This window comes from Chiloscyllium plagiosum, unplaced genomic scaffold, assembly GCF_037043375.1.
Source record: "Chiloscyllium plagiosum isolate Xiang-an unplaced genomic scaffold, Cpla_swu_hap1 HiC_scaffold_25, whole genome shotgun sequence".
Classification (NCBI taxonomy): Eukaryota; Metazoa; Chordata; class Chondrichthyes; order Orectolobiformes; family Hemiscylliidae; genus Chiloscyllium; species Chiloscyllium plagiosum.
Window position 1 is genome coordinate 30835796 of NW_028270163.1, and position 24774 is coordinate 30860569.

A 24774-nucleotide genomic window follows, 5' to 3' on the forward strand; every position below is an offset into this window, starting at 1 on the left:
CCATCTGTGATTTAGACCAGCAGCGTTATCCGTCGACAGAGCTACTTAAACGCAGTGACTAGACGAAATTAAGTCAGTTCAGGGCTCTGGTATTTGAAGAGAGAGAGAAAATGGACCTAGCGGTGGATGTTTATGTGGCTGTCCCGCTGCTCTTCACTGTGCTGGCTGTTATTATCGCTTCTTTATATCTGAGATTCAGACCGTCCGATCCTAGTGTTAAAGAACAGGATGCGAGTTCTAAAGTTGACGGGAGTAAAGCCGACGAGGAGCCAAAGAGGAAAGATTCCGAGGAGGTGAAGAAGCCCGAAGATGTGAAAGAAGAGCAAGCGGAGAAGAGAGATGAGGAGCCAGAGAAAGCTAAAGGCAAGCTGCCAGTGGAGGACATCGGAGCCGGAGAGGGAAATCTCCAGAATCAAGAGCCAACTAAAAACTCTGAGAAGGAACCCGCAGTTGCCGAGGAGAAAAGCCCCCCGACTAACGAAGCGAAGCAAGAGCCCAGTAACCCCGAGGAGAAGCTTAAAAAGGTAAAATGAAGTGGGGGGAGGGGGACGGAATCTGGCGAAGAATTGACTTTTTTTTTCTTTTGTTGTTCAGTGGTCTTTTGGCTGAAGGGCTTTTTTCCCCTCTGTTACGCACGGAATATTGACTTTCCTGATGTGTGTAACTCTGCAAGGTGACGTGGACGAGACATGCAGATGTGGCCAGGCTTTGGAGCCGAGTGGATTTTAACCTCCAGCTGTTTTAAGGGTGTCAGTTTTAGTGGGGTTTTAAGGGGAGGTAGAGAAGGCGGGTCCTTCCCCGGGGTTACGCTACTGCTGCATTAGAGAAACGTCTGGTTTCAGAGCCAATACTCGATCAATAGCGCTACAGTGCCGCACTAACACATCTCCAAAACAGAACAATGAAAACTCTGAAGATGGCCAACACTCAGTCGGCGAGTACTGTGTCTCGATCATTCTCTTGGCGAAGAGTCAAGCTGGACTCGAAACGTTAACTATTCCCCTTTCCACAGATGCTGCCAGATCTACTGAGTTTCTCTAGCACTTTGTTTCAGATTTCCAGCATCTGCAGTATTTTGCTTTTATTCGTCTCGATCACTGATCGATAGCGCTTTATTTCTTTATCTGTGGAATAACTGATACGGAATGGGTTTTTTTTTAAGCTGCACACGATTAGTTTTGTTTGCGGTGAGACGTGAATTTCAGGTGCCGGTGCCCACATTCTCTACATCAGACGGAGACAATAGTGAGCTCGTAGTCTGCCGCTCCCTGTGCCAGTCCTGGGTATGGCAAATGGCTGGAAATGGACCAAGTGTCCATATGTGACACTAAGCATAATCTTTGGGCACTGAGCTAGTCGACTTGTGTTCCCTTCCCTGTAGCTTAGGGTACTTGGTCCTAATTGCTTGTTTTTGTTTTCTCTCTGATCACCTCACCACACAGCCCGCAGAACTGCCCACTTGTTTGTATAACGTCGTTGTGTTTACAACTAAGTTCTATCTGATCTGGCGAGCAAATTAGAACCTTCTGCCTCCTTTTTAAAATTCTAATTGTTCAGTTAGAAAGTTAGCGTCTTACAACAACCTCCTGAAGCGATTGATCTTTCCTGGGCAAGGGGATTCAAGACATGGCAGCTGCTGCTCAGCTTGTGTTGTAGCTGTACTTCCAGTTTGGAGACCGTTCATAACAGGGCGCGTCTTATCAAAGTTTCCTTTGTGCAATTTTTAAACCGTTTTAATCACGTTGCATCTTATAAAAGCAGTATTGTATGAAAAAGTGGCATCCCACTCAGCGTTTTGTCCTCTACATAGTTTTTTTTGGAATCAACTGAGTTGGGAATGATTGATCGGTGTGGTTATGTTTGAGTATGTCAGTCTTTTTTTTTTAATTTGACCTGTGTATTTGAGGGGGAGGAGTGAAACTGGGATGCAGATTCCTTTTGGAATGATGGCAAATGCAAATTACTGCAGGTTACTGTTTGGAAATTGAAATGCACAGATCTCCAAAATAAAATTGCATGTAAGATAAGGATCAAACCCAAATCTTAGATGTGTGGTACCAAAGTTGTTTGAAGTGAAACTTTGCCTTGCCTGGTGGTGCAGAGAATCAAACAACATCTCCTTGATGTTCTATGGTATTACTATTGTTGAATCTGACAATCCAGACAGGGAGGTAAACCATTGAACTGGACTAGCCATATGAATACTGTGGTTATAATTGCAGGTCATAGCTTCATGAATTCTGTGACCAGTAACTTGCCTCTAATATAGCTGTATACAAGGCACACGTCAGTGAGAGATGTATTTATTGCTTGGCTACATGAGTGCAACTCCAAAAATAAACTTGTAACTTCAGGATTAGAGGGTTATTTGATTAGCACCCCATCTACTACCTTCAATATGCATTCCTTTCCTGCAGGTGGGCAGCAGTGTCCTGGGCAAGATGTACTGGAGATCTAAATCCTTCAACAGTACCTTCCAACACAAATCTCTCCTAACTGGAAGGACAAGGGTTCTGATGCATAGTAACAATATTTGCATATTCCCCTCAGTGTTTATCCCTCCTCACTTGGAGTTATGTCGCTATTCCTTCTCTCACTGGCTTAAAATCTTAACTCCCATGGACCACAGCATGTCCCTACACCTAGAATTGAAGATGACTGCTCCCCAACACCTTTCTTAGAATGATTTTAAGGATGAGTCACAAATAGCCTAATGAGTGATTAATGATATGTGAACATAAATAAGGGAAAGGCCAAGCATTTGATGCCCAGGTCTATCATGAGTTATTTCACTTAGAGCTATCTAATAATATGCCATCAAATTTGCAGAACAAAATGTTTGGTGTTTGCATAACTGAATCATATACATTTTGACTATTTGCTCAGGCTTGGATGTTGAGCATATCCTTAATCTTTTAGGGCAGTTGTTTTGATTGATGGAATCCTGAGTAGTTTGCTGAACTGGGGTGTACTTAGCCAGCTTTTTTTGAGTATGGTATTGTTGATCATTGAAGCATAATGACTGGAAACTAGAAATAAGCCCCAAATATTCGACTCCAGACTTGCGAGGTATCCTCTTTATCTGTTGCCCTTTTCTACGACTTGTGAACAAATTATACTTTAATTTGCTACGGTCAGTTATTTTTAAATTCTCTGCTTTAAAAATTTTGGACTGTTTGCCTTTATTTACCAAGGCCTGAAAGACTCCAGATTCCTCTGCATTGACAACAGCCAAACTTCAATTGAAATAAAAGGTCAAGATAGCAAGAAGTAACATTTTTAAAAAGTACAAACAATTGAATATGAGATTATTGGTCATAATTTCATATCTCCCTTTTTTTGTTGGAGTGGAGTCATATGTTGTAATGCCTGAAATATGATCAGATTGTGTACGTAAGCTCCACACAATAGTATTCTTTCCTGAGGTTTCACACAAGATGCAATTCACACACTAACTTCTGCCAACAGTAAGTTTATTAAAACTTACACACAAGTTAGGTGACCCCCTTTGACCCTGCTTGCAGGCATGCAAAGTTGAGTCGAGATCCCAAACAAAGAAAACACATGTCTTTATACAGGTCAGTTGGTAATGCATACAGATACTCTGGCCACTCCCCACAGTAATGTGCCACTGAAGACATCCCCAGCCACTTTGTCACAGTCACATGTTACTCCAGGTACGATGGTAGGATGAGGTCATCCCCAGATAATGTAAATACCGTAATCCTGGGGAATTGTTACACAGATGATTTCCTGACTGTTTTGGGGAAATCAATGTAGGTGTGATATATCCTAGCTTTGGGGAATGATTGAAAGCTTTTCTGATAGTTTAATTTGATAGCAGGGGAGTAGTAGCAAATTACGGTCGAAAGAGTGGGAGTCATCCACATTCCTGCATAAATGTTGTCCCCACCCACTTCCAGAATGTTTGGTCAGTATAGTTTAACCCTTCAATATTACTAATGCCCAGAGCTATTCTTTCACATAACCAGATACTCTAATCATATTGTAATGTTCAAAATTAACTTAATCTGAACACCAGCCCAAACTCAAATTCAGAACAATCTAGTTATTTTAGATTTCATCTGCAAACAGAAGGCCTCATTTGATGTGGTCTCCATCTATGTCACTCCTCCTCAAATGACACTCCAGTGCAAGAGAAGCAGGAACATCTGGAAGCAGAACAGGCTTAGCAACCACCTTTAATGACCTCTGGGCAAACCCCATTCCCAATCTGAAACACCCCAAATGAACAGTTGGTCCTTCAGTATATTTAAAAAAAAATTAGTGGCATTCCACTGTCTCCTTTTTTTTTTGAAGGTGGGGGTGTTGGTGTGGGCAAGGCAGAAGATTTTATTCTGTGCTGAAGTAAGAATCAAGATAAAATAACTAAGACTCCCCTAAACTAAATCCTTTCTCAAAATTAAGATGTCACCCAATCACTTTGTAGTATGAGCCAAGAATAAGAAGTTTAAAAAGTCATGGAACTTCTGTAATCTACTGGGTTCTACCTCTTTAAGTTGAAAGGAAATCAGGCTGTAACTTGAAATAGCTACACTTAAAAAGGGATGCAATTTTGTATTGATGGTCGGTCATACGTTCTTAAAACTTCAGGCTAAAGATGATCCAGCTGCCTCCTGCATTTCCTTCTATTAGTGATTTTGAGCTATTTGGTATGTTGTGCATGAAGAAAAGTCAGTTGTTTGTCAGAATGTTGCCTATTGCTTTGTTGCAAGTTACGAGTGGTTTACATACATTCCTGGCTGTTGTACATGCTTAATTAGTCTTAACAAATTTCCAGTACAAAGCTGCCTTCGGTATTTTAACTGTGGAAAGAGCTTTATGGTAGGGAGTCTGTGTATAGAATGAGCTGCCAGAGTAAGTGGTGGAGACTGGTACAATTGCAGCATTTAAAAAGCACCTGGATTTCTATATGAACAGAGGGTTTGGAGGGATATGGACCAAATGCTAGCAAATGGGTCTAGATTAGGTGCAGATATCTGGTTAGCATGGAAGAGTTGGACCTAAAGGGTCTGTTTCCTTGCTGTACATCTGACTGTCTATTCTTGCATTGTTTTGCAAAACTGAAGTAAATTGGGCATCTGGAAGTTCAAATAAGTGTCTAAGCATCTAAATTGCTGGTGTTGTATAAGCATTTCTGGACTCTGGTCACTAGTATTAAAAGCTAATGTGAATGGTGGAGAGAGGGATCATTCAACAAATCTGGCAATCTATGAATTTCAGCTGACTTTGTGTGCAAGGTCTTGAGACAATGTATGTAATGAAGATCAAACACCACTTTTTTTTTCTTGCAAATTGACTAATCCTCAAGAAGTGAGAACCCACCTCTTGACTTCCACCTGGCATCTGCCATGCCCACACCAACCCACCCCTTATTTAAAATGGGACTGGTGGAATGCCATGCAAACTGATGTCCTCTTTATACTGAAAGATCAACTCTTGATTTTTGGGTGCTTAAGGTTAGGGGAGCCAGTGGGGTTTGTTCAGTGGCCATGTAAGGTGACTGCTAGCCTGTTCTGCTTCCAGATGTTCCTGCTCCGAATAGAATATGATGCCATTTGAGTTATTGGTTTGGTATTTTTCCTCCTTCCTGTTGTACCTGCTGTCTTGGACATAAAGGTTTGGTTCTGCCAGATGCAATAACCTTGGCAAGCTTTTCCCTGGACGGAAACAACATCAAAACTAGATGGTGCCTTCAGAATTTTTCTTATGACCTCTTTTTGACTACCATTAACACAGCCAGATTCTTCAGGATTCTGGCAAAACTAGCAGTCCAGCTGTTACAACTGTCTCTATGGTGTGGCTGTTGGCTTTGGTTGGTTCTATACCTGACACATGCTTCCTCCTTTTTCTTAACCAAACCTTCAGTTTCTTTAGTCATCCAGCATTCCCTTTACCTACCAGCCTTCCCTTTTCACCCTGACAGGAATATACTTTCTCTGGAGGGGTGAAAGGGAAGGCTAGTAAGTATAGGGAATGGTAAGGTCCTAGGGAATGTTACTGAACAAAGTCCTTGGAGTGCAGGTTCATAGCTCCTTGAAAGTGGAGTCACAGGTAGATAGGATAGTGAAGGCAGCATTTGGTATGCTTTCCTTTATTGGTCAGAGTATTGACTACTGGAGTTGGGAGGTCAGGTTGCAGCTGTACAGGACATTGGTGAGGCCACTGTTGGAATACTGCATGCAGTTCTGGTCTCCTTCCTATCGGAAAGATGTTGTGAAACGTGAAAGGGTTCAGAAACTATTTGCAAGGGTATTGCCAGGGTTGGAGGATCTGAGCTATAGGGAGATGCTGAACAGGCTGGGGCTGTTTTCCCTGGAGCATTGGAGGCTGAGGGGTGACCTTATAGAGGCTTACAAAATTGAGGGGCATGGATAGGGTAAATAGGCCAAGTCTTTCTTTTTCCCTGGGGTCGGGGAGTCCAGAACTAGAGGGCATAGGTTTAGGGTGAGAGGGGAAAGATATAAAAGAGACCTAAGGGGCAACGTTTTCACGCAGAGGGTGGTATGCATATGGAATGAGCTGCCAGGGGATGTGGTGGAGGCTGGTACAATTGCAACATTTGGATGGGTATATGAATAGGAAGGGTTTGGAAGAATATGGGCCGGGTGCTGGCAGGTGGGACTAGATTGGGTTGGGATATCTGGTTGGCATGGACAGGTTGGACCGAAGGGTCTATTTCCATGCTGTACATCTCTATGACTGACTGACTGACTGAGTGCCTGTGCATTGTATGGTCCTAACAGTTGATGTTCAGAAACTGCCAAAGTCAATGGAAGTAGTTGTCCAAACACTTGGATTGTGTTTAGATCATGCAAGTCTTTAATGCATAGAAATGTGTAGGTCAATTGTTGTGCAGATGTTTGTTATATAGACTTGCTGGCGTTCATTCCAGACAGCTGTCAGTCTGTTGAAGGTTGTATTTGGCAAGTCTTGCATATTTGATCAATAAACCAGTGTCCTGCAGAAATATTTTTCTGCAATGCTGTGAGGGTCTTTTAATTGAAATAGAGTTCAAAATGGAGCTTCCTCTGGAGCAGGCTAGCTCTTTACTTCAGTGTCAATCCAGGACCATGATTTGGAGTTGCTGGTGTTGCATTGGGCTGGACAACATTTAAAATAACACAACACCAGGTTATAGTCCAACAGTGGGGCGGCACAGTGGTTAGCACTGCTGCCTCACATTGCCAGAGACCTGGGTTCAATTCCCGCCTCAGGCGACTGACTGTGTGGAGTTTGCACGTTCTCCCTGTGTCTGCGTGGGTTTCCTCCGGGTGCTCCAGTTTCCTCCCACAGTCCAAAGATGTGCAGGTCAGGTGAATTGGCCATGCTAAATTGCCCGCAGTGTTAGGTAAGGGGTAAATGTAGGGGTATAGGTGGGTTGCGCTTCGGCGGGTGTGTGGACTTGTTGGGCCAAAGGGCCTGTTTCCACACTGTAAGTAATCTAATCTAAGTTTATTTGGAAGCACTAGCTCTTGACGTGTGGCCTCCATCAGGTGGTTGCAGAACCTGACCATACAATGCAGAATTTATAGCATAAGGGTTAGTGTCATTCAGTTGTAATGAGATATTAAACTTTAGTTTTGGTTGTTGAACATATTGCTACAACTCATGACACTAACGCCTTCGCTACAAATTCTGCATTGTATGGTCACGTTCTGCAACCACCTGATAAAGAGGCCACTCCTCAAAAGCTGGTGCTTCCACTTAAACTGGTGGGTTTGTTTTTAGTACAATGGAACATGACAACTAGTTCTGGATTCAAACAGTTCAGATCTGGCAATAATCCACAAACAGGAAATCGTATGGCATCTTCTTGGAGACTTTAATCTTAACAGTTGCCTCTGATTTGAGGGCTTTCCAGTTTGTACAATGTCACTTATTCTTGATGCTTCAGTGCATGGTGATGAATAAACAGTTGTCAGTATGCAGGTTTTCTTTCCTGACTAAGTCAGATTCTTTTTGGACATGTGAACATTCTTTTATGCAACTGTCGAACCTTTACGGTGGATTTCAAGGCAGCTGCATTTCTTTAATTTTCAACAGCTGCTATCTTTGCCACAGTCCATTAGATAAGCTTGGTCAACAAAATTCCTGATAATCTATCATTTTGGCTAGCTTCTAAAACCTCCAAAGATTGACTGCAAATCCCAGTTGAAGCTGCAGGTTTCTACTGCAGCATTAGACAAGAGTCTGATTGTACTTGTCATTTCTAACTGTTTTTGAATAAGTAAACATTTTTGCTTATGAAGGTCTTGTGGTTCCATCTATTTTTTTTCTAACCTCCTTGAGTTTTCTATTTTCTTTTTCATACTGTGATCAGCACTATGTAGACTGGGCCCTGAAGGGTAAAAATGTGTGGTGCTAGAAAATCAGTCGGTCAGGCAGCAGTATATGAGGAGCAAGAGAATCCATGCTTCCAGCATAAGCTCTTCCCCAGGAATGTTGGGAGGTGGGGAGGATGCAGTGGTGCTCAAAAGGCTGAGGTAAATGGGGGGGGGAAATGGGGCTGGGGAAGTTAGCTGGGAATGCAATAGGTAGATGAAGGTGGGGGGTGATGGTGATAGGTCTGAGTGGGTAAGTAGGAAGGAAGACTAACAAGGAGGTCAGATCAAGAGGGCAATGCAGAATTGGGTGGCTGGATTTAGGATGAGGTCAGGGGAAATGGAGATGAGAAAACTGAAATCAAAGTTGATTCTGTGTGGTTGGAAGGTCCTGAGGAGAACCACTCCTCTTGGGTGGTCAGGATTTGGTGGTGGAGGTGGTCCAGGAGTTGCATGATCTTGGAGTGGGCGGGGGAGTTGAAGTGATTGGCCACAGAGCAGTAGGTTTTTTTTTCAACTGTCGCATTATTCTCCAGCATTCTGCAAGTTAGCATCTTGCCTCCCCAATGGACCACATGGAGAGCAACGGGCACAGCACATGAAATATTTGGAGGTGGGGGCAAGGGAAGGTGCTGGCAGTAGAGGGTGGACTTTTAGGTTGGGGGTGTGGGTGAATACCTAACGAAGGGTTATGGAGGAAATGGTCTCTGCAGATGGGTGGGGAAGGAAATATATTTGTGGTTGTTGTGCCTGACTGTAGGTGGTGGAAATGATGATGGAAGATGATGCATTAATGCTGGAGGTTGGGGTGGAAGATGATGATCATAGGGGGGGGAATGCAAGTCGTATCCTTATTGCTTTGGGAGGGGTGGAGTTCAAGGACAGGTGCAGGGAGTAGAGGAGATACAGGGGAGGCATTGTCGACCATGAGAGGGGAAATTGTGGTCCTTGAAGTAGGCCACCTGAGATGTTCTGCAGTGGAATCAATCCACCTGGGAGCACATTTGGGGGAGGATTTGAGTAAGGGATAGTGTTTCCATAGGTGGTGTGGGAGGACATATAAGAGAAAGTGAGGACTGCAGATGCTGGAGATCAGAGCTTAATGTGTTGCTGGAAAAGCGCAGCAGGTCAGGCAGCATCAAAGGAACAGGAGAATTGACGTTTTAGGCATAAGCCCTTCTTTAAGAATGAGAAGGGTGTGCCAAGCAGGCTAAGATAAAAGGTAGGGAGGAGGGACTTGGGGGAGGGGTGTTGGGAATGCGATAGGTGGAAGGAGGTTAAGGTGAGGGTGATAGGCAGGAGAGGGGGGTGGGGGGGCGGAGAGGTCAGGAAGAAGATTGCAGGTCAAGAAGGCAGTGCTGAGTCTGAGGGTTGGGACTGAGCAAAGTGGGGGGAGGGGAAATGAGAAAGCTGGAGAAATCTGCATTCATCCCTTGTGGTTGGAGGGTTCCTAGGCGGAAGATGAGGCGCTCTTCCTCCAGGCGTCCTGCTGGCAGGAGGTGTAGTCCAGGTAGCTGAGTTGGGGAGTTTGAGTCTGTTGCTTGAAATGGAGAGGTCCAGGAAAGGTGATATTCCAGGTGAGCTTGATCAGTGTGGCAGATGTTTTGTGAAATTGAACTGTTCAACCTCCTCATGGGAGTATGAGGTGGCATTGGCGGCACCATCCCCCACCATTACAATGTAATTGCGGAAGGTGGACAATTCCACATATCCTGCGAAGAGGCAGGTGTAGTTGGGGTTCATGCAGGTGCCTGTGGCTACCCCTTTAGCCTGAAGGAAGTGGGAGTATTTGATCGAGAGGTTGAGGGGGAGGACCAGTTCCAACTAGTGTATTGGGGGGGGAAGACTATTTGGGTTGCTGGGACAGGAAGAAACAGCTTGGAGGCCTTTGCCATGGCAGATAGATATTGTAGAGAGGTTGTATGTTCATGGTGAAAATAAGGCTTTGGGGGCCAGGGAAACAAGTCATCGAGGGTGTGGTTGTCCTGAACAGGTGGGGGGAGATCCTGTCCTGAGGGGAACAGGATGGTGTCTAGGTATGGGTGGGGATCTGGGGTCAACTGGGACAGTCAGTTTTTTTTGTGAATTTTGGGTAAGAGGTGAACTGGGAGTTATTGAACTGAGGTTGGAGGCTGTGGATTGGGTCTCCCCTGAGGTGATGAGGTGGTTGTGGATGGTCTGGGAGATGTTTGGGAGGTGAGGTTGTGGTTTTGGGGGGGGGGGAGAAGGAGGAGGAGGTGTCCATGAGTTGACCACACCTACCATGCTTTTCCTATCTTCTCCTCCCTGCCCCAGCCCTCTGAGGATGAGCGATCAGTCATCCCACAAGGCTCCCAGATCAACAAATGCAATGTGTTGTGACATCAAAATCTTTTGCTTCTGTCACCTCTGCCTCCATGCTTGCTTTTTCTAACGGGGCTCCCACCCACCCTGCTGAGGACCCCTTTGTATCCCTTCAACACACTCCATCTGCTTGGACATCCCATGCTGGTCTGTTAGCTGTCCTTTATCTCCATCTCCCTCTCCAATTGCTGCTGTGACATTGACTGCCTCAACTTGTCGACCCCTCTCTCCCACTCCAACCTCTCACCCTTGCAATGTGCAGCCCTCCACTCCATGTTCCAACCCCAACCTATCCATCAAACCAGTGGATAAGGAGGAGTGGTGCACAATGATTTGGGGCACCAGCCAGATGCCACCTACAGCCCCCTCGACCACTATCTCACCTCTCATCACCAAACTATTATCTCCCAGATTACTCACAATCTCATCAGCCCAGGAGATCTCCTATCCACAGCCTCCAACCTCCTAGTCGATGATCAATCAAACATAATTGGGGATGGTAAGGAGGACAGGACAAAATGATTTGTGGTAGTGTGAAGCTAGGACAGCTATCTATCACAGCTACTGGTACTTGGTGTAACTGGCATCAGTTCTTGAGCTGACAGCCTTAAGGGCTGTGGATGTTAAGACTAGAGAACTGGCTAGTACTCACTTGCACCCTTGTGGGCAGTGCTGAATCTGGCAGACCATTGACACATGGGTCTCCCTTGAGGTGACTGGAATTTATCAGCTGCATCTTGTTGGCAAGACAGATGAAGCAGACTTCCATATCGTTGCTAGTGCCTGCATGAGAGAACTTTGAGTAACCTTTATCAGGCCCAATGGTTTATAGAGCCATAAAGAGATTGCTTTGGGACCTGTTGAATTGCATCTTTGCTTCCTACCAGTGAAAGCAAATAATCAATGTTTGAGTGGCCTGCATGCTGCTCCATTGCTGGCATCCCTGTGAAACCATGTGAGCCTTTGACCAATTGCTGTAGGATTTGATTGACAGCTCTCCATAAAATGAAGGTCACTTCCATTGGAAATGGATTTGTAGCCTCAAAAATGTCATCAACTTTAGACTCTTTATCATTACAATAAAGACTCTGGCCTGCTCTCAAGTCAGTTGGACCATTTTTTTTTAGGATCAGTTTGATCTGTTGGATTCGGCCTTTATATACTAAAGGTGGATAAGTTACCTCTTTTAGTGGTCCTACTATTGTCCACCAGTTCTATTCCTTCTAATTTTAAACTAACATGGATCAAAGTACCTTTTTAAAAATGAAACTATAGCTTAGTATCCAAAACAAATAAGGTTACCTATTTCAGGAAGTAAATGTGTACTGTTGGCTACTTTGTAAGATGGGTGAAAGCATTCTGAATGGGAGCTAGTTTCGATTGACAAAATTTAAAATTGACACTTTTTTAAAAATGGGAAATACTTATAAATCAATTCTACCACAATTTTCTAACTTTGTTTTGAGCTTGATCCAGCATGAGAATTGGTGGCTGCTGGACAGCTAAGTTTGTTCAACCACCTGGAGTTTGAGGAAGAAAACAGCTAGTCTCCCTAAAATGCATTACAATCTAATCTTTGTTTAGAGATGACGTGTACAGAACTAACTGATTAAAAATGACTGACTCTGACTCTGCTGCCTGATGCAGAAGGCTGAGTCACATGCTAATGATTTCAGTGCTTTTAAATATTATTGGTTGACTGACTCAAAGTATGAGACATTTATTTCTAGCTCTCGAAATCCCTTTTTGGGGATTTTCAATAATCTTGTGTTATTTTGGAATGTATTCTGAAAGAGGTTAATGTTTCACTACATTGTAATTCTTTTTCCCTCTGGGTTGTTGAATTGCTTCTAGAAAGATGGTTTAGCTGATTCTAAACACTTCAAAATTTGAACCATTGTGTGTCAAGCTTGGTTTTGTGAGAAACCAAAGTCTTGACAATAGATTTTAAGTTTTAATAAAGCAACCCTTTTTTTCTTTGCAGACTTCAGATTCCAGATGCTGAATTCTGGATCAGTTGAAACTGGTGATCATGACTAATGGGTTAAGTATAGGCTAACTACTTCCTTTCAGTTAGCTGCTGAGAATAAGGCTATTGGCTGTCTCAAATGGAAGTTTGATCCTTGTGACAGCCCACAATCAACATGCAGCCTCCAGTATCTGGTTGGCTAGTCTACTGAATCTAGGTACTGTTAAATTCTGTAGTTTTGAAGGGGCAGTTTTTTTGCGTTGAAGCCAGAGATGTTGGGAAGAGGGCATGTCTTAGTCTACAGTCATGAATTTCAGTTAACCAAGAGCTCTTTTATTTAAAAAAAAAACTAGATCTGAAGATCTAGGTGTGGAATTGGTTTCTTGTTCAAGTTTAACATAGGTTTTGAATGAAATAGTACTTGACTCCATTTTTGGAAATGACAAACATTATCTCCCTTTAGAGCAGAGGGAAATGGAAAAGCTCTGAACTATGTAGGCCAGCTAGCCTAGCATTGCATTGAGGCAAAATCCTAGTCTCTTAGGAAGAAATAGCAGGTCATTCAGAAATGCCTTCATATAAAATGGTTTTTAAACACCTTTTGTGAAAGGGAAATAATGGTTGGTTTTTATTTTTTACAATTCATTCAAATGTATTGAGCAGAATTGGTAATGAAAACCAGTAGATGTTGCATGCTCTCTGAAAATCCTAGTAAAAGCTGTCGCAATCTTGAATGCACAGAATGAAAGTACTGTATTGAGGTAATATTAACATCAAGGATTGGATAAATCAGTCATGATTTAATCTGCCAAGTTGGAAAGACAAGATACAGGTTGTGGACTAATTTGCTAAAAGGTGAGGTCATGCAGTTGAGTAGGGAGAGTGGAAAAAGGCAGTTCAAGTGAGACACTCTCTTGAAATAGAGACAAGTCTGGGTGTACATGAAGAACAAGGCAGGAGCAGCAAGTAATTGAGGAAAACATAATGTTGGCTATCATTGTTATGGGGTCAGTTTAGAAAAACTGAGTCTTGTTACAACTATATAAGGTGTTGAAGCTACACCCAGGGGTAGTGTGTACAGTTTTAGCACCTTGGTAGAAAACAAATGTACCTGCATTGGAGGCTGAATCTTGGGATGGAAAGGGTTGACTATTCAAGAACCACTAATCCAGTTAGGCCTTTTTAAAAGTGAGATTTTGAGTTTGAGTGCTTGAGAGGAGAGGTAAACTACTTTCACTAGTGGGAGTGTCTTGAACTGGAGGCGTCCTTGTGGAATAAGAGGACTCCATTTTCGAGGTGTGAAGGAATTTTCCCAGAGGAGTGAATGTGCTGAATTCTATTGTGGAGGCTGTATCATTGGAAGTATTTGTAACAGTATATTTTTAAGTATTAAAGTTTGAGGGATGTGCTGAGCTGTATCAGGGGAGTTGAAACCTGGGACAAAGCAGCCATATTTGGATAAATGATATGGCAGCCTTGAGGGACCAAATGCTGCTCCCTGGGTCTAGTGTCTACACTTTGCTATAGTAACCAAACAACACAGTACAAGGCTAAACAATTGCATGACTTTTTTGTTCTAACCAGTAACTGTCACAGGCAGAATAGCTATAGCTGAACAAAATATAAATCCCAACCAAGTTATACCATCATGGGAGATGATCTAATGCACTTCCTGAACAATCTCTGGCTAACGCAAGACAGATTGAGATGCAACTAATTTGGCAAAGCTCCTGACTTTTTTAACAAACAATGCGCTCTGGAAGAAATAAAAGGTGCTTGAATTGGTCATGTTCCAGACAGAGCCTGATTGTCTGAAGAGAACTTTATTTTGTAGCATGTTTTGTCACTTTAGGAATTTTGCTTGCACAGTCACACGCCCCTGTAGCACCTTTTTTGAGAGGAGAGAATGTCAATGTGACTGACCTTTTGATCTTAAGAACTAGGCCTGTTGGAGTGGGAGTAAAGCTGTGATAGCTATGTTGATCAGTGTTCTATTCCCCTCAATGCTGCCTTGCTCAAAATATTCAGCTCCTTGAACCCACTTCAGATCCTTATCCCCAACTTTGGAAAGGCTTGCCCCAAAGAAAAATGTTGTCCCTCAAACATTAGAGAAGCGTGCAATGCAAATTTGCAACATTGCAAGGAAATTATCAATCTCTCCCCAAACTTAGTTTGGGAGGTGATTCCTTAGTTGGAATTGCAAAAACTATTCTATTGGTGTACCTGTTTAACTCAGCTTTTTTTTTTATCAATTGAAAATAGAATTTCTTTGGCAGTTATCTGACTTCTCTACTGAACCCAACCTACCCACCTCCCACCACTCTGATTTTAAAATGTTGTAAGGTGTCTGATTTACTTATGATAATGCGTTCACCACAGGCTGCATTCCAAACCCCTGTAAAAACTTATTTCTAACCTTCAGCTGTGGATCAACATTCCAATTAGATGAGGCAGTGCATTTTTTCACTGATGGAAACTAAATTCTTGAAGTTGGACTGCAATATAAATCTAGTCTTTCACAGGCCTAAAAGGTATGCAAAAAGTAAATTGTTGCATTGCAACAGGGTGAAACTTTCCCACTTAGAGCCAGCCTGTCTCCTGGTCACCTGTTCATTAATGCATTTTTTAAGAAAATATAACTTTAAACTCAGACTGTGAAATTTCTTACCTGCACTTGCAAGGGCATTTTTAATGTCTTCCACAGCTTGTTGAATGTCTATTGTAAACCAAACCATGAAGACTGTTTGTTTGGCTATCAAATGGAAAAATGGAGACTGTGCTCTGTTTGATGCTCTGTTTGATAAACTAAGTCCGAAGAACAAAAAGTCTATGAAAGGGAATTTAACTTTTTTTTTCAAGATATGTTTAACATTAGCAAATTTGTTTTTTGAGCTTTGCTTTCAAAGATCATTACTTGGGCAGCTGTATGCTCAAGGGAGGATGGAATGTGCAAAGCATTAGCTTTTGGCGCAAGCAGTGATTTTTATCTTAAAATTCACATCTGGGATGTAGATGTCACTGGCCAGTATCTATTGCCTGTCCCTTGCTGCCCTTGACGGTAGTGAACTGCCAGCTTGAACTTCCTTTGGGTGATTCTCAATCTCCCTTGAGGTTGGAATTTCAAGATTGTGCCCCAGTGATCATGTAGAAACAATTATATTTTCAAGACAGGGTGGGGAGTGGCTTTGAGGGGATCTTGGAGGTGTTATTCCCATGTATCTGCTGCCCTCTTCCTTCTAGATGGAAGTGGAAGGTGCTGTTGAGGATCTTTTGAATTTGTGCAATGCATCTCTTTCAGTAGTATACATTGCTACTGAATGGTGGTGGAGGGAGTGGACAGTTGTGGATGTAGTGCCAATCAAGCAGGCTGCTTTGTCCTAGATGGTGTCAAGCTAGTGCTTTTGGAGCTGCCAATATCCAGGCAAGTGAGGATGATGTTCACTATTGTCCCTTTTTTGTTTTGGTTAAAACATGCCTTATTGACCAAATAAGATGGGCTATGCACTAAGTTTAAGCTGTAGCTTTAGTTTTGAGCAAATGTTTGAGTTGCCTTTCTCAGGCCCATCAGTATCCTGATACTCTGCAGTGACCAAATATTGGTAAGCATTCCTCCGGCTTTACAACTTACTGTTGGACGATGCAGGGATTTACTTTGCCCGATGAAGTAGGAATAAGGATAAGTTCCAAATCTTGTTGCTATTCACTTGTTTTGTCTTGTGTCACATAGCATATCACTAACCTGTGAAGGAAGATTCATTTTTCTAAGGTTACTTATTCAATGCTGTAAAGAGGAATGAAGAAATTTTAGGGTTCTCAATCGCCTACTATGTCATGCTGCTTACCATGCATTCTGGGTACAATGACATCTGCCTTGGATTCCTTCACCAAAATGATTTTGGTTTCAGTTGTTAACTGGGTACAAGTTTAATCTGAGTTATCAAGCAAAGGCTTCCTAAAGCCAACTTAAGTATCCAGTATGCCAGTACAAAGGTTCAGCTTTTAAATTATTTTTAACCAGATCTTGGTACACCACACGCAGAATTAAGTTTTTAAGTTGGTAACTGCAATGATTGCACTGAAGCCTGCATGCAAATTGAGATTTTGTGAGCCACAAAAGTTGGACAAGAAACTGAATATTTGTGTAGCCTGGCTAGTACAATAGGTTAAAATCTGAATTGCGATCAGAACGACTCGTGTCTTTATGAGCCAGTCAGTGTGATTGCAGTTCTGTTATTTAACAATGCTTGAAATCTCCAACAGGAATTGCTGGAGCAAGTCAGCAGGTCTGACTGTATCTGAAGAAAGGGTCACCATACTCCCAGATGTTGGTTCTGTTTCTCTGCACAGATGCTGCCAGTCCTGCTGACTTTGTCCAGCAATTCTTCACAGTTGCATGGTTTTCTTTGCATGTGTGGCATGACTAAGACCCCAGACCAGTCCTGCGTTCCAGGAAAACAACAATCCAACATTTGGAAGTTACATGATCATTACCCAAGAAAGCATAAAGAACTGATCTTGGTTGTGAAATCAAATTCACAACTTCACTGTCTTTAAATTTGCTCTACCTGACAAATCTATTTTGGGTTATGTTTATTGCTCTTCCTGCCATCATGTGTAACCCTCATAAGACCAGCTTAGGCTGAATTAGGTTTGTGCTTGAACTTAACATCTAATAAGGAATGTTAGTTGTGTGAACTGATGACTCCAGTTTTTCTCTTCCTGACTTCAGTAAAACTTAAATAGACACTGGTCTGTTGGACAATTATTTCTGCCTTAAGGAGAAACTTTAAGAATAGTGCATGATCTGCTTACCAATGAAGTGTTAATTGTCAGGCTTCATGGTAATACATAAGGCATCTATGTAGAGGCTCATTTAACATATGGAAACCACACTTTTTCGGCTTGAACCTGAGAAATTATTCCAAGGGAACTTTGAGAGCTTTGGTTGTAAATTTCTTGTTGTTGTTGTATTCATGAACAAGCTGAACAGTACACATGAAAACATGAATTAGCTGAGTGGCAACCTGAATCAAATGTTCATGAAGTGTTGTGCATTATGTCCCAAGTCCATTCCGAAATATTATCCAAAACAATTAGTCATACAACATGGGAACAGACCCCTTGGTCCAACTCTTCTGTGCAGACTAGATATTTCAGTCTGACCTAGTCCCCATTTAGCCCCATCAGTTGCTATTTGGGTACCCATCCAGATGCCCTTTTTTAAAATATTGTAATTGTACCTGCCTCTGGCAGCTTGTTCCATACACTCACTATCCTTTGCCTGGAACAAGTTACTTTGGGTTGTTTTTTCCTCCCCTTAAACCTAGGCCTACTAGATTTGGACACTCCTACCCTAGGGAAAAGACCTTGGCTATTTACCCTATCCATGCCCTCTTGATGTTATAAGTCTCTAAGGTGATTCAGCCCCTAATGCTCCAGTAGGGGGGAAAGCCTCTGAATATTCAGCTCTTTGATAGCTGATGCCTTCCAATCCCAGTCCTGCCAACATCCTTGTAAATCATTTTTCTGCATTCTCCAATGGAAGAACTTTCTTTGCTTTGAAACACCATTGAGTGTACTTCAGTTAGGAGGATGGCATGTACACTTGTCTTGTTTGGCTGAAAGCATAGCTGTCATTGGGGGAAAAAACAAAAGTTGGCAATCTGGCCGCGATGTGTCCAGCTTTTCCAATGCAGTTGGTCACCTATTCGCATTGTACAATAAATCTCTCTCCCTCTTTCTCTTTTCCTCTTTTTTCTCTTTTTCCCTCTCTTTCTTTCTCTTTTTCCCTCTCTTTCTTTCCTTCTTTCTCTCCTTCTTTCTCTCTCTCTCCCCCTCTCTCTCTCCCTCTCTCTCTCCCTCTCTCTCTCCCTCTCTCTCTCCCTCTCTCTCTCCCTCTCTCTCTCCCTCTCTCTCTCCCTCTCTCTCTCCCTCTCTCTCTCCCTCTCTCTCTCCCTCTCTCTCTCCCCCTCTCTCTCCCCCTCTCTCTCCCCCTCTCTCTCCCCCTCTCTCTCCCCCTCTCTCTCCCCCTCTCTCTCCCCCTCTCTCTCCCCCTCTCTCTCCCCCTCTCTCTCCCCCTCTCTCTCCCCCTCTCTCTCCCCCTCTCTCTCCCCCTCTCTCTCCCCCTCTCTCTCCCCCTCTCTCTCCCCCTCTCTCTCCCCCTCTCTCTCCCCCTCTCTCTCCCCCTCTCTCTCCCCCTCTCTCTCCCCCTCTCTCTCCCCCTCTCTCTCCCCCTCTCTCTCCCCCTCTCTCTCCCCCTCTCTCTCCCCCTCTCTCTCCCCCTCTCTCTCCCCCTCTCTCTCCCCCTCTCTCTCTCCCTCTCTCTCTCCCTCTCTCTCTCCCTCTCTCTCTCCCTCTCTCTCTCCCCCTCTCTCTCCCCCTCTCTCTCCCCCTCTCTCTCCCCCTCTCTCTCCCCCTCTCTCTCCCCCTCTCTCTCCCCCTCTCTCTCCCCCTCTCTCTCCCCCTCTCTCTCCCCCTCTCTCTCCCCCTCTCTCTCCCCCTCTCTCTCCCCCTCTCTCTCCCCCTCTCTCTCCCCCTCTCTCTCCCCCTCTCTCTCCCCCTCTCTCTCCCCCTCTCTCTCCCCCTCTCTCTCCCCCTCTCTCTCCCCCTCTCTCTCCCCCTCTCTCTCCCCCTCTCTCTCCCCCTCTCTCTCCCCCTCTCTCTCCCCCTCTCTCTCCCCCTCTCTCTCCCCCTCTCTCTCCCCCTCTCTCTCCCCCTCTCTCTCCCCCTCTCTCTCCCCCTCTCTCTCCCCCTCTCTCTCCCCCCCCAATGTATGTTCTTTGCAACTTATTAATGCAGACACTGAATGCACCCTGGGAACCACTCCAAGCCTGTGACCTCTTAGATAACCCAGCAAACCTTTTTAAATATAAAGGAGCATGAAAACATTGAACTTGTTGTAGTGAGTGTAGAGGGTAAACTGGGATCAGGTTTCACCTGAAGGGGGCTGGTCAAGTAATTGGCTTTGAGCAACTGGTCATGTCAGGGAGTTTAACTAGAAGCTAATTATGGTAAAGTTTGCAGGTGTGGTTCTGTTTTTGGGAAGCAGTGAGCTTCGTTTGAATGCAGTACACACCTTTCGGGATTAAGTTTATCCTAATGACTTAAGGGAGTTGAACTTCTCAGCCAACAGGGGATTTCTTAGGCAAGTTTCCCAAGCCAAAGAATAGTAGAATCTGGAAGTTCTAACCTGGGGTAGCTTTCACAAAAGATGTTAGTGATCTCCTGCAGAGAATAAATAGCTTACAATCAGGGTGTTCTTGGAGACTCCATGATTGTCTTTTGTGAAGCCCTGAAACTTTGGTCCTCCATCTTCAGACCATGTCATTAACCTATCCATTTCCAGGAAGTATGTTTCTTGTATTCATGCCATATTGCATCAAGTTGATTATAGAAAAGTCTGATTTTTATATTTTTTATTTTGAATCTAAGTTCATGTATGTAACAAGGAGAAAGTGAGGACTGCAGATGCTGGAGATCAGCTGAAAAATGTGTTGTTGGAAAAGCGCAACAGGTCAGGCAGCATCCAAGGAGCAGGAGAATCGACATTTCAGGCATAAGCCCTTCAGGAATCGCTGAAGAATGACTTATGCCTGAAACATCAATTCTCCTGCTCCTTGGATGCTGTGCTTTTCCAGCAGCACATTTTTCAGCCATGTATGTAACAAGTTGAGTGTAGTTATGCATGTTGGCAGCTTTTGGTAACTTTTTGTTAATTTTGGCCAGTGAACATTTTGTGAATTGTTCCTTAAATACATGGTCTCCCTGGTCTCCAACAGTCAAATAAAATGTATGTTATAGGAGGGTCCACCTTCATTTTGGAGGTTGAAATAGCTTTCTCTTTACCAGCAAGTTCTTGAATCTGTACTGTAATTAGGCATGAGCCAACACTTGCAATTTTTATACACCTAGCTTACATTTATGTTTCAGGCTATTGGTTGACTCTATATTGAGGCAGCTGATGCAACCCTCTTAAAGCAATCAGAAGGCCACACCTTGAGCATTTAAATTCGAGCCTCCGACTGAAGTATTCAGGCCATGGAGTTGGTGTGGAGAGATCAAATCTAAATACTGGTAGCAGTCTACCTTTTTGAATGAAGTGTGTGGGAAGCTAAGAGGCAATAGAATTTTTTTCTTGGCTTAACTCTAGGAAAGAGCATGAACACATCTTGATTTGTGAGCACAACACTTGAAAGGATTCAAGACACATTTAGGATTTGTTTGTTTTTGGGAATGTTTCAGTAATTTCTAATACTTTGCCCTCTGTTAATTCCAGTGGTGGACAGCATCATTTGCAATCACTTGCCCTGTAGATTGTAAAAGTGAATGAAGTGGCAAGTCGCCCTCTGATATATTGAAGATTTGTTCAAAATCTGGAGTTGTTGATGAGTTGGTAATTTCATGAGAAATTCTTTCAATAAAGAACCCCACAGTTGCACCACTAGTACAAGGGATTACTTGATTATCTCATCTTTGAAATTTTGTGGGTAGTAGGTGTTAGATTTTTTTTTCTTACCAACTTCAAAATTGAAGTTAAAAATCACACCACCAGTTTATAGTCCAACAGGTTTAATTGGAAGCACACTAGCTTTCAGAGCGTCACTCCATCAGGTGGTAGCAGGAGCAATGCTCCGAAAGCTAGTGTGCTTCCAATTAAACCTGTTGGATTATAACCCGGTGTTGTGATTTTTAACTTTGTACACCCCAGTCCAACACCAGCATCTCCAAATCGTGCAAAATTGAAGTTGCATTGCCTGAGGCCATTTGAATGTGGTGGAGCTGGATGAGGTTCCTGTTGTGTCTCTTTTTAAAAGTGAAACTGATATTTCAAGAGTAGCCTGATGTATTTTCCAAGTGAATTTGTCACTATTTGTATGTTTAAACAGCCAGTCTGTGTTCAATCTGTGACTTTGCTGTTGAATTTTGTGCTTTGTTGATATTAATTCTGAAAGATAACAGGCCTCAAGTTGTTAACTCTGCTTGTCCCCTTAAAAGGTACTACCTGACCCTGAGGACTTCCAGCATTTTTGGCATGTCAGTTTCCAGATTGGCAGTAACTTTGCTTTTGCATGACTATATGGATGCTATTTTATTGGTTTTGCAACACTCCAATTTGGGCAAGTTCAAATATTACACTTGTGACTTCAAAAGCTTGTCAGTTTTAACTGATTTGTGCATGGTTTCAAATATGTTAATCCGTTTCAGTCTAGTGACCAAAATTGGGCAAAGGATCTAAATAATACCTCTTTTAGCTGGAGTCTGTCATGGGGAGGCCAGAAATAGTATTTTTGTTTGTGGTTCTTTATCACTTGGTTATCCAAATGTATTTATGATCTTACAAACGTTTTGATGTTATTGAGGAAATGGTGCCTCATCAGTGCAACGTTAATTAAACAAGATTGCAAGATAAAAAAATGTGTATTCTTTTTCAAGCAAACTGGAAAAGATTATAAAGAGTACACTTTTAAAATTGCTGTTACCTGACTGGAATGAAGGAATGTGCACTTGAACAATGCAGGTGTTTGTAACAGCATAGAATGCTCATACTTGCTGATTTGAGGAAAACCTGACTTTATGGAGCCTGTTTTAGTAGCTTGATTACTGACCTGTAAAATTTCAAATAAAATTCCAGTTAGTTGCTTAGTACTGTTCCTACTTCCATTTGGTGCACTTATTGTGGTATTAGTTACAGATAGGACTTCAAAGAAAACAAAGGGGTATTGGGTTTTTTTTTTTTTTGAACACTTGAGGACCAACTGCTTCCTTCCTTCACCAGAAGAATGTTGGTGATGTTGTCCAATGGCAAACTGTCCAGATCTGACAGACTACTTTTAGTGCTTCCTACGTTACCAAGGCTGGTGTGTTTCATTGAAAAACTTGAGTAGCATGAGTGTTTTGTGTGGCGCAATGTACATCAAATCTGAAACATGGCTCAAACCACTAGATTCCATTCTGCAATTTGAATTCTCCTAGTTGAAAACTGAGTTTCAGGTAGCTATTAACGATAAGATTGAGAATGATTGATCGAGGTATAAAGCATGGAAACAGCTTTTTGGCCCCACATGTCCATGGAATAGCCATCTCTAGTATTGAACATATAATTAAATGAGATATTGAGGGCTTTAACCAGCTGGCAATGTTTAAGTGTTTTAATACCAAAACTTAAAACTAGTTTTGTGTAACTTCCAAGACCAACAGTGATTTTTAACTAATATTGGGAATTTTTGAATATAGATTGTAATTTGTTTACCCTGCCAGAGAGCAACTGTATTCCCCGGTGTCTTTCTGCCACCACCACCTGTTATAAATAGCTAATGCTGAGCCTCCTGGCAAATGCTACTTTTATCCATGGTACAATAGTCTAGTCTGTTTTATAATGATCATGACCTTGCTTTTGCCATGGACTTGCAAAAGAAAATTGTCGTCTCCCTGTTTTGGATGTATGCAGAGCTGACTCTGCTGTTGGTATGCTACATAATGGTTTACTTTGTGCCCCAGTCACTCATAAACTACTAATACACCACCCAATTCTCTGACCTGGCAATGATATTTGTCTTGCACAAATTTAAAATGTTTTCCAAGTGTTCAATTGAAGATCTAATTGATGACAATAAACTTGTATCCTACAAAATCAGATGCTTTTTTTTTTTACAGAGCATGGTTTGTCATTTAAACATCTGCATTTAAATCTTTTCATTTGGCTTTTTGACTGCCACCAGTGAATATCAGTGACTGGAGTAGGATCATTACCAGCAAGGCAACCAGAGAACTTTGTGCAAATACATGCGCTCCTGTTTTGAGTAAAAGTTCATCAACATCGCCTATGGTCAAAGGACTCCATTCTAGTTAATCCCATTTTTTCTCCAGTCGGAACATGCATTGTTGGTATTTCAAAGTTGAATTTTTTGTACTTGAATCTGATTCCTTGCTGAAGAAAGTTGCTCTTGTGGAATGTGCTGTTGAAATGGAATGTCCTTTGCAATCCATTTTAAGTTGGGCACTTATCATTCTATAATCTGCAGATGGTAGGGTCACGTTGATTTATCTGCAGTGAATTAATAGCTTCTTGTGAACATAATGTAAAATCCCAGATGACTGCTCTAAGCAAGTCCCAAGTTGCCACATGGGCTGTCTTTTTGAAATTTGAAATGTTGCACTCTGGCAATAGTCACCTCATCAGTGAAATTTGGCTTTTGGTTCTATCTTTTGATTACTCTTGTTGTTTCTGCTTTTTTAATATTTTGGCCGCTAGAAAAGTAGTTTGGTTGTAGTATGACATTAGTCATTTGGACTTGACTAATTTGCACCACTTCAGGTGTATTTCTCCATTTTAAGGATTACTTTGCACCAGTCTACTTTAATTTTTTTATCCTTTTTGTAACTCCTGCTTACACCTAAGGAATTGAGGATTTTGTGTGTGGTGTTGAGCTGATTCATCAATTGGGAAACTCCATGTTGTAATGACTGAAATGTGCAATCTAGAATCTTGGATGTGGTTATTTTTACATCCAATCCTTGTCAATGACAGGCTAACCTCTGCCTGCAAGACTGAAAAGATTTGATTCCAAGCTGTTTGTCTGGGGTGTCAAATGATCTAGCTTGTTTCTACTAATCTTGTTAGAACCACACCCAGCTGATTTCTTGTACTGCTTATTTGGACAGTACTACTTTCTCAGACTTGACCACCAATTTGTTTTAGTGACATGTTTGCTCTGGGCTGGTTTTAATCAGTGCTTCCCGCCACATCTGGAGTAGTTTCTTTTTTGCATTATTGACTTGTGAGCAAGATGTTTGAATGGGGTGGGGGTTTAAAAGAAAGTCTCTCAGCTGGTTTGATAACTTCCACCATTCTTGCTGCCTTTGCTCACTCCTTTTGAGTATAGGAGTTGGGATATTGTGTTGAGGTTGTAGAGGACATTGGTGAGGCCTTTGGAATACTCCCAGTTTTGGTCATCCAGTTGTAAGGATTTTGTCAAGCTAAAGAGGTTCAAAAGACTTATCAGGATGTTGCTGGGAATGAAGACTGGGAGCTGGAGGGATAGGCCTTTTGTGTAGGAGGCTGAGGCTTACCTTTGAGGGACGTAGGCAAGGTGTATTTCTCTTAAGATGTGGGATTTG

At 42.6% G+C, this 24774-nt stretch overlaps 1 protein-coding gene across 4 annotated transcripts in view; it reads left to right on the plus strand.

Annotated features, from left to right (window-relative positions):
* The window catches only part of LOC122562122 (uncharacterized), a 104659-nt gene continuing 79885 nt past the window's right edge, over positions 1-24774 (plus strand). Inside the window, exon 1 of one of the 4 annotated variants that reach the window (XM_043714667.2) lies at positions 1-524. In XM_043714667.2, the coding sequence (XP_043570602.1) occupies positions 111-524 (414 nt within the window). In that variant the 5' untranslated portion in view covers positions 1-110. The remainder of the gene's footprint in view (positions 525-24774) is intronic. The other 3 variants (XR_006315227.2, XM_043714669.2, XM_043714671.2) reach the window with 3 other exon arrangements.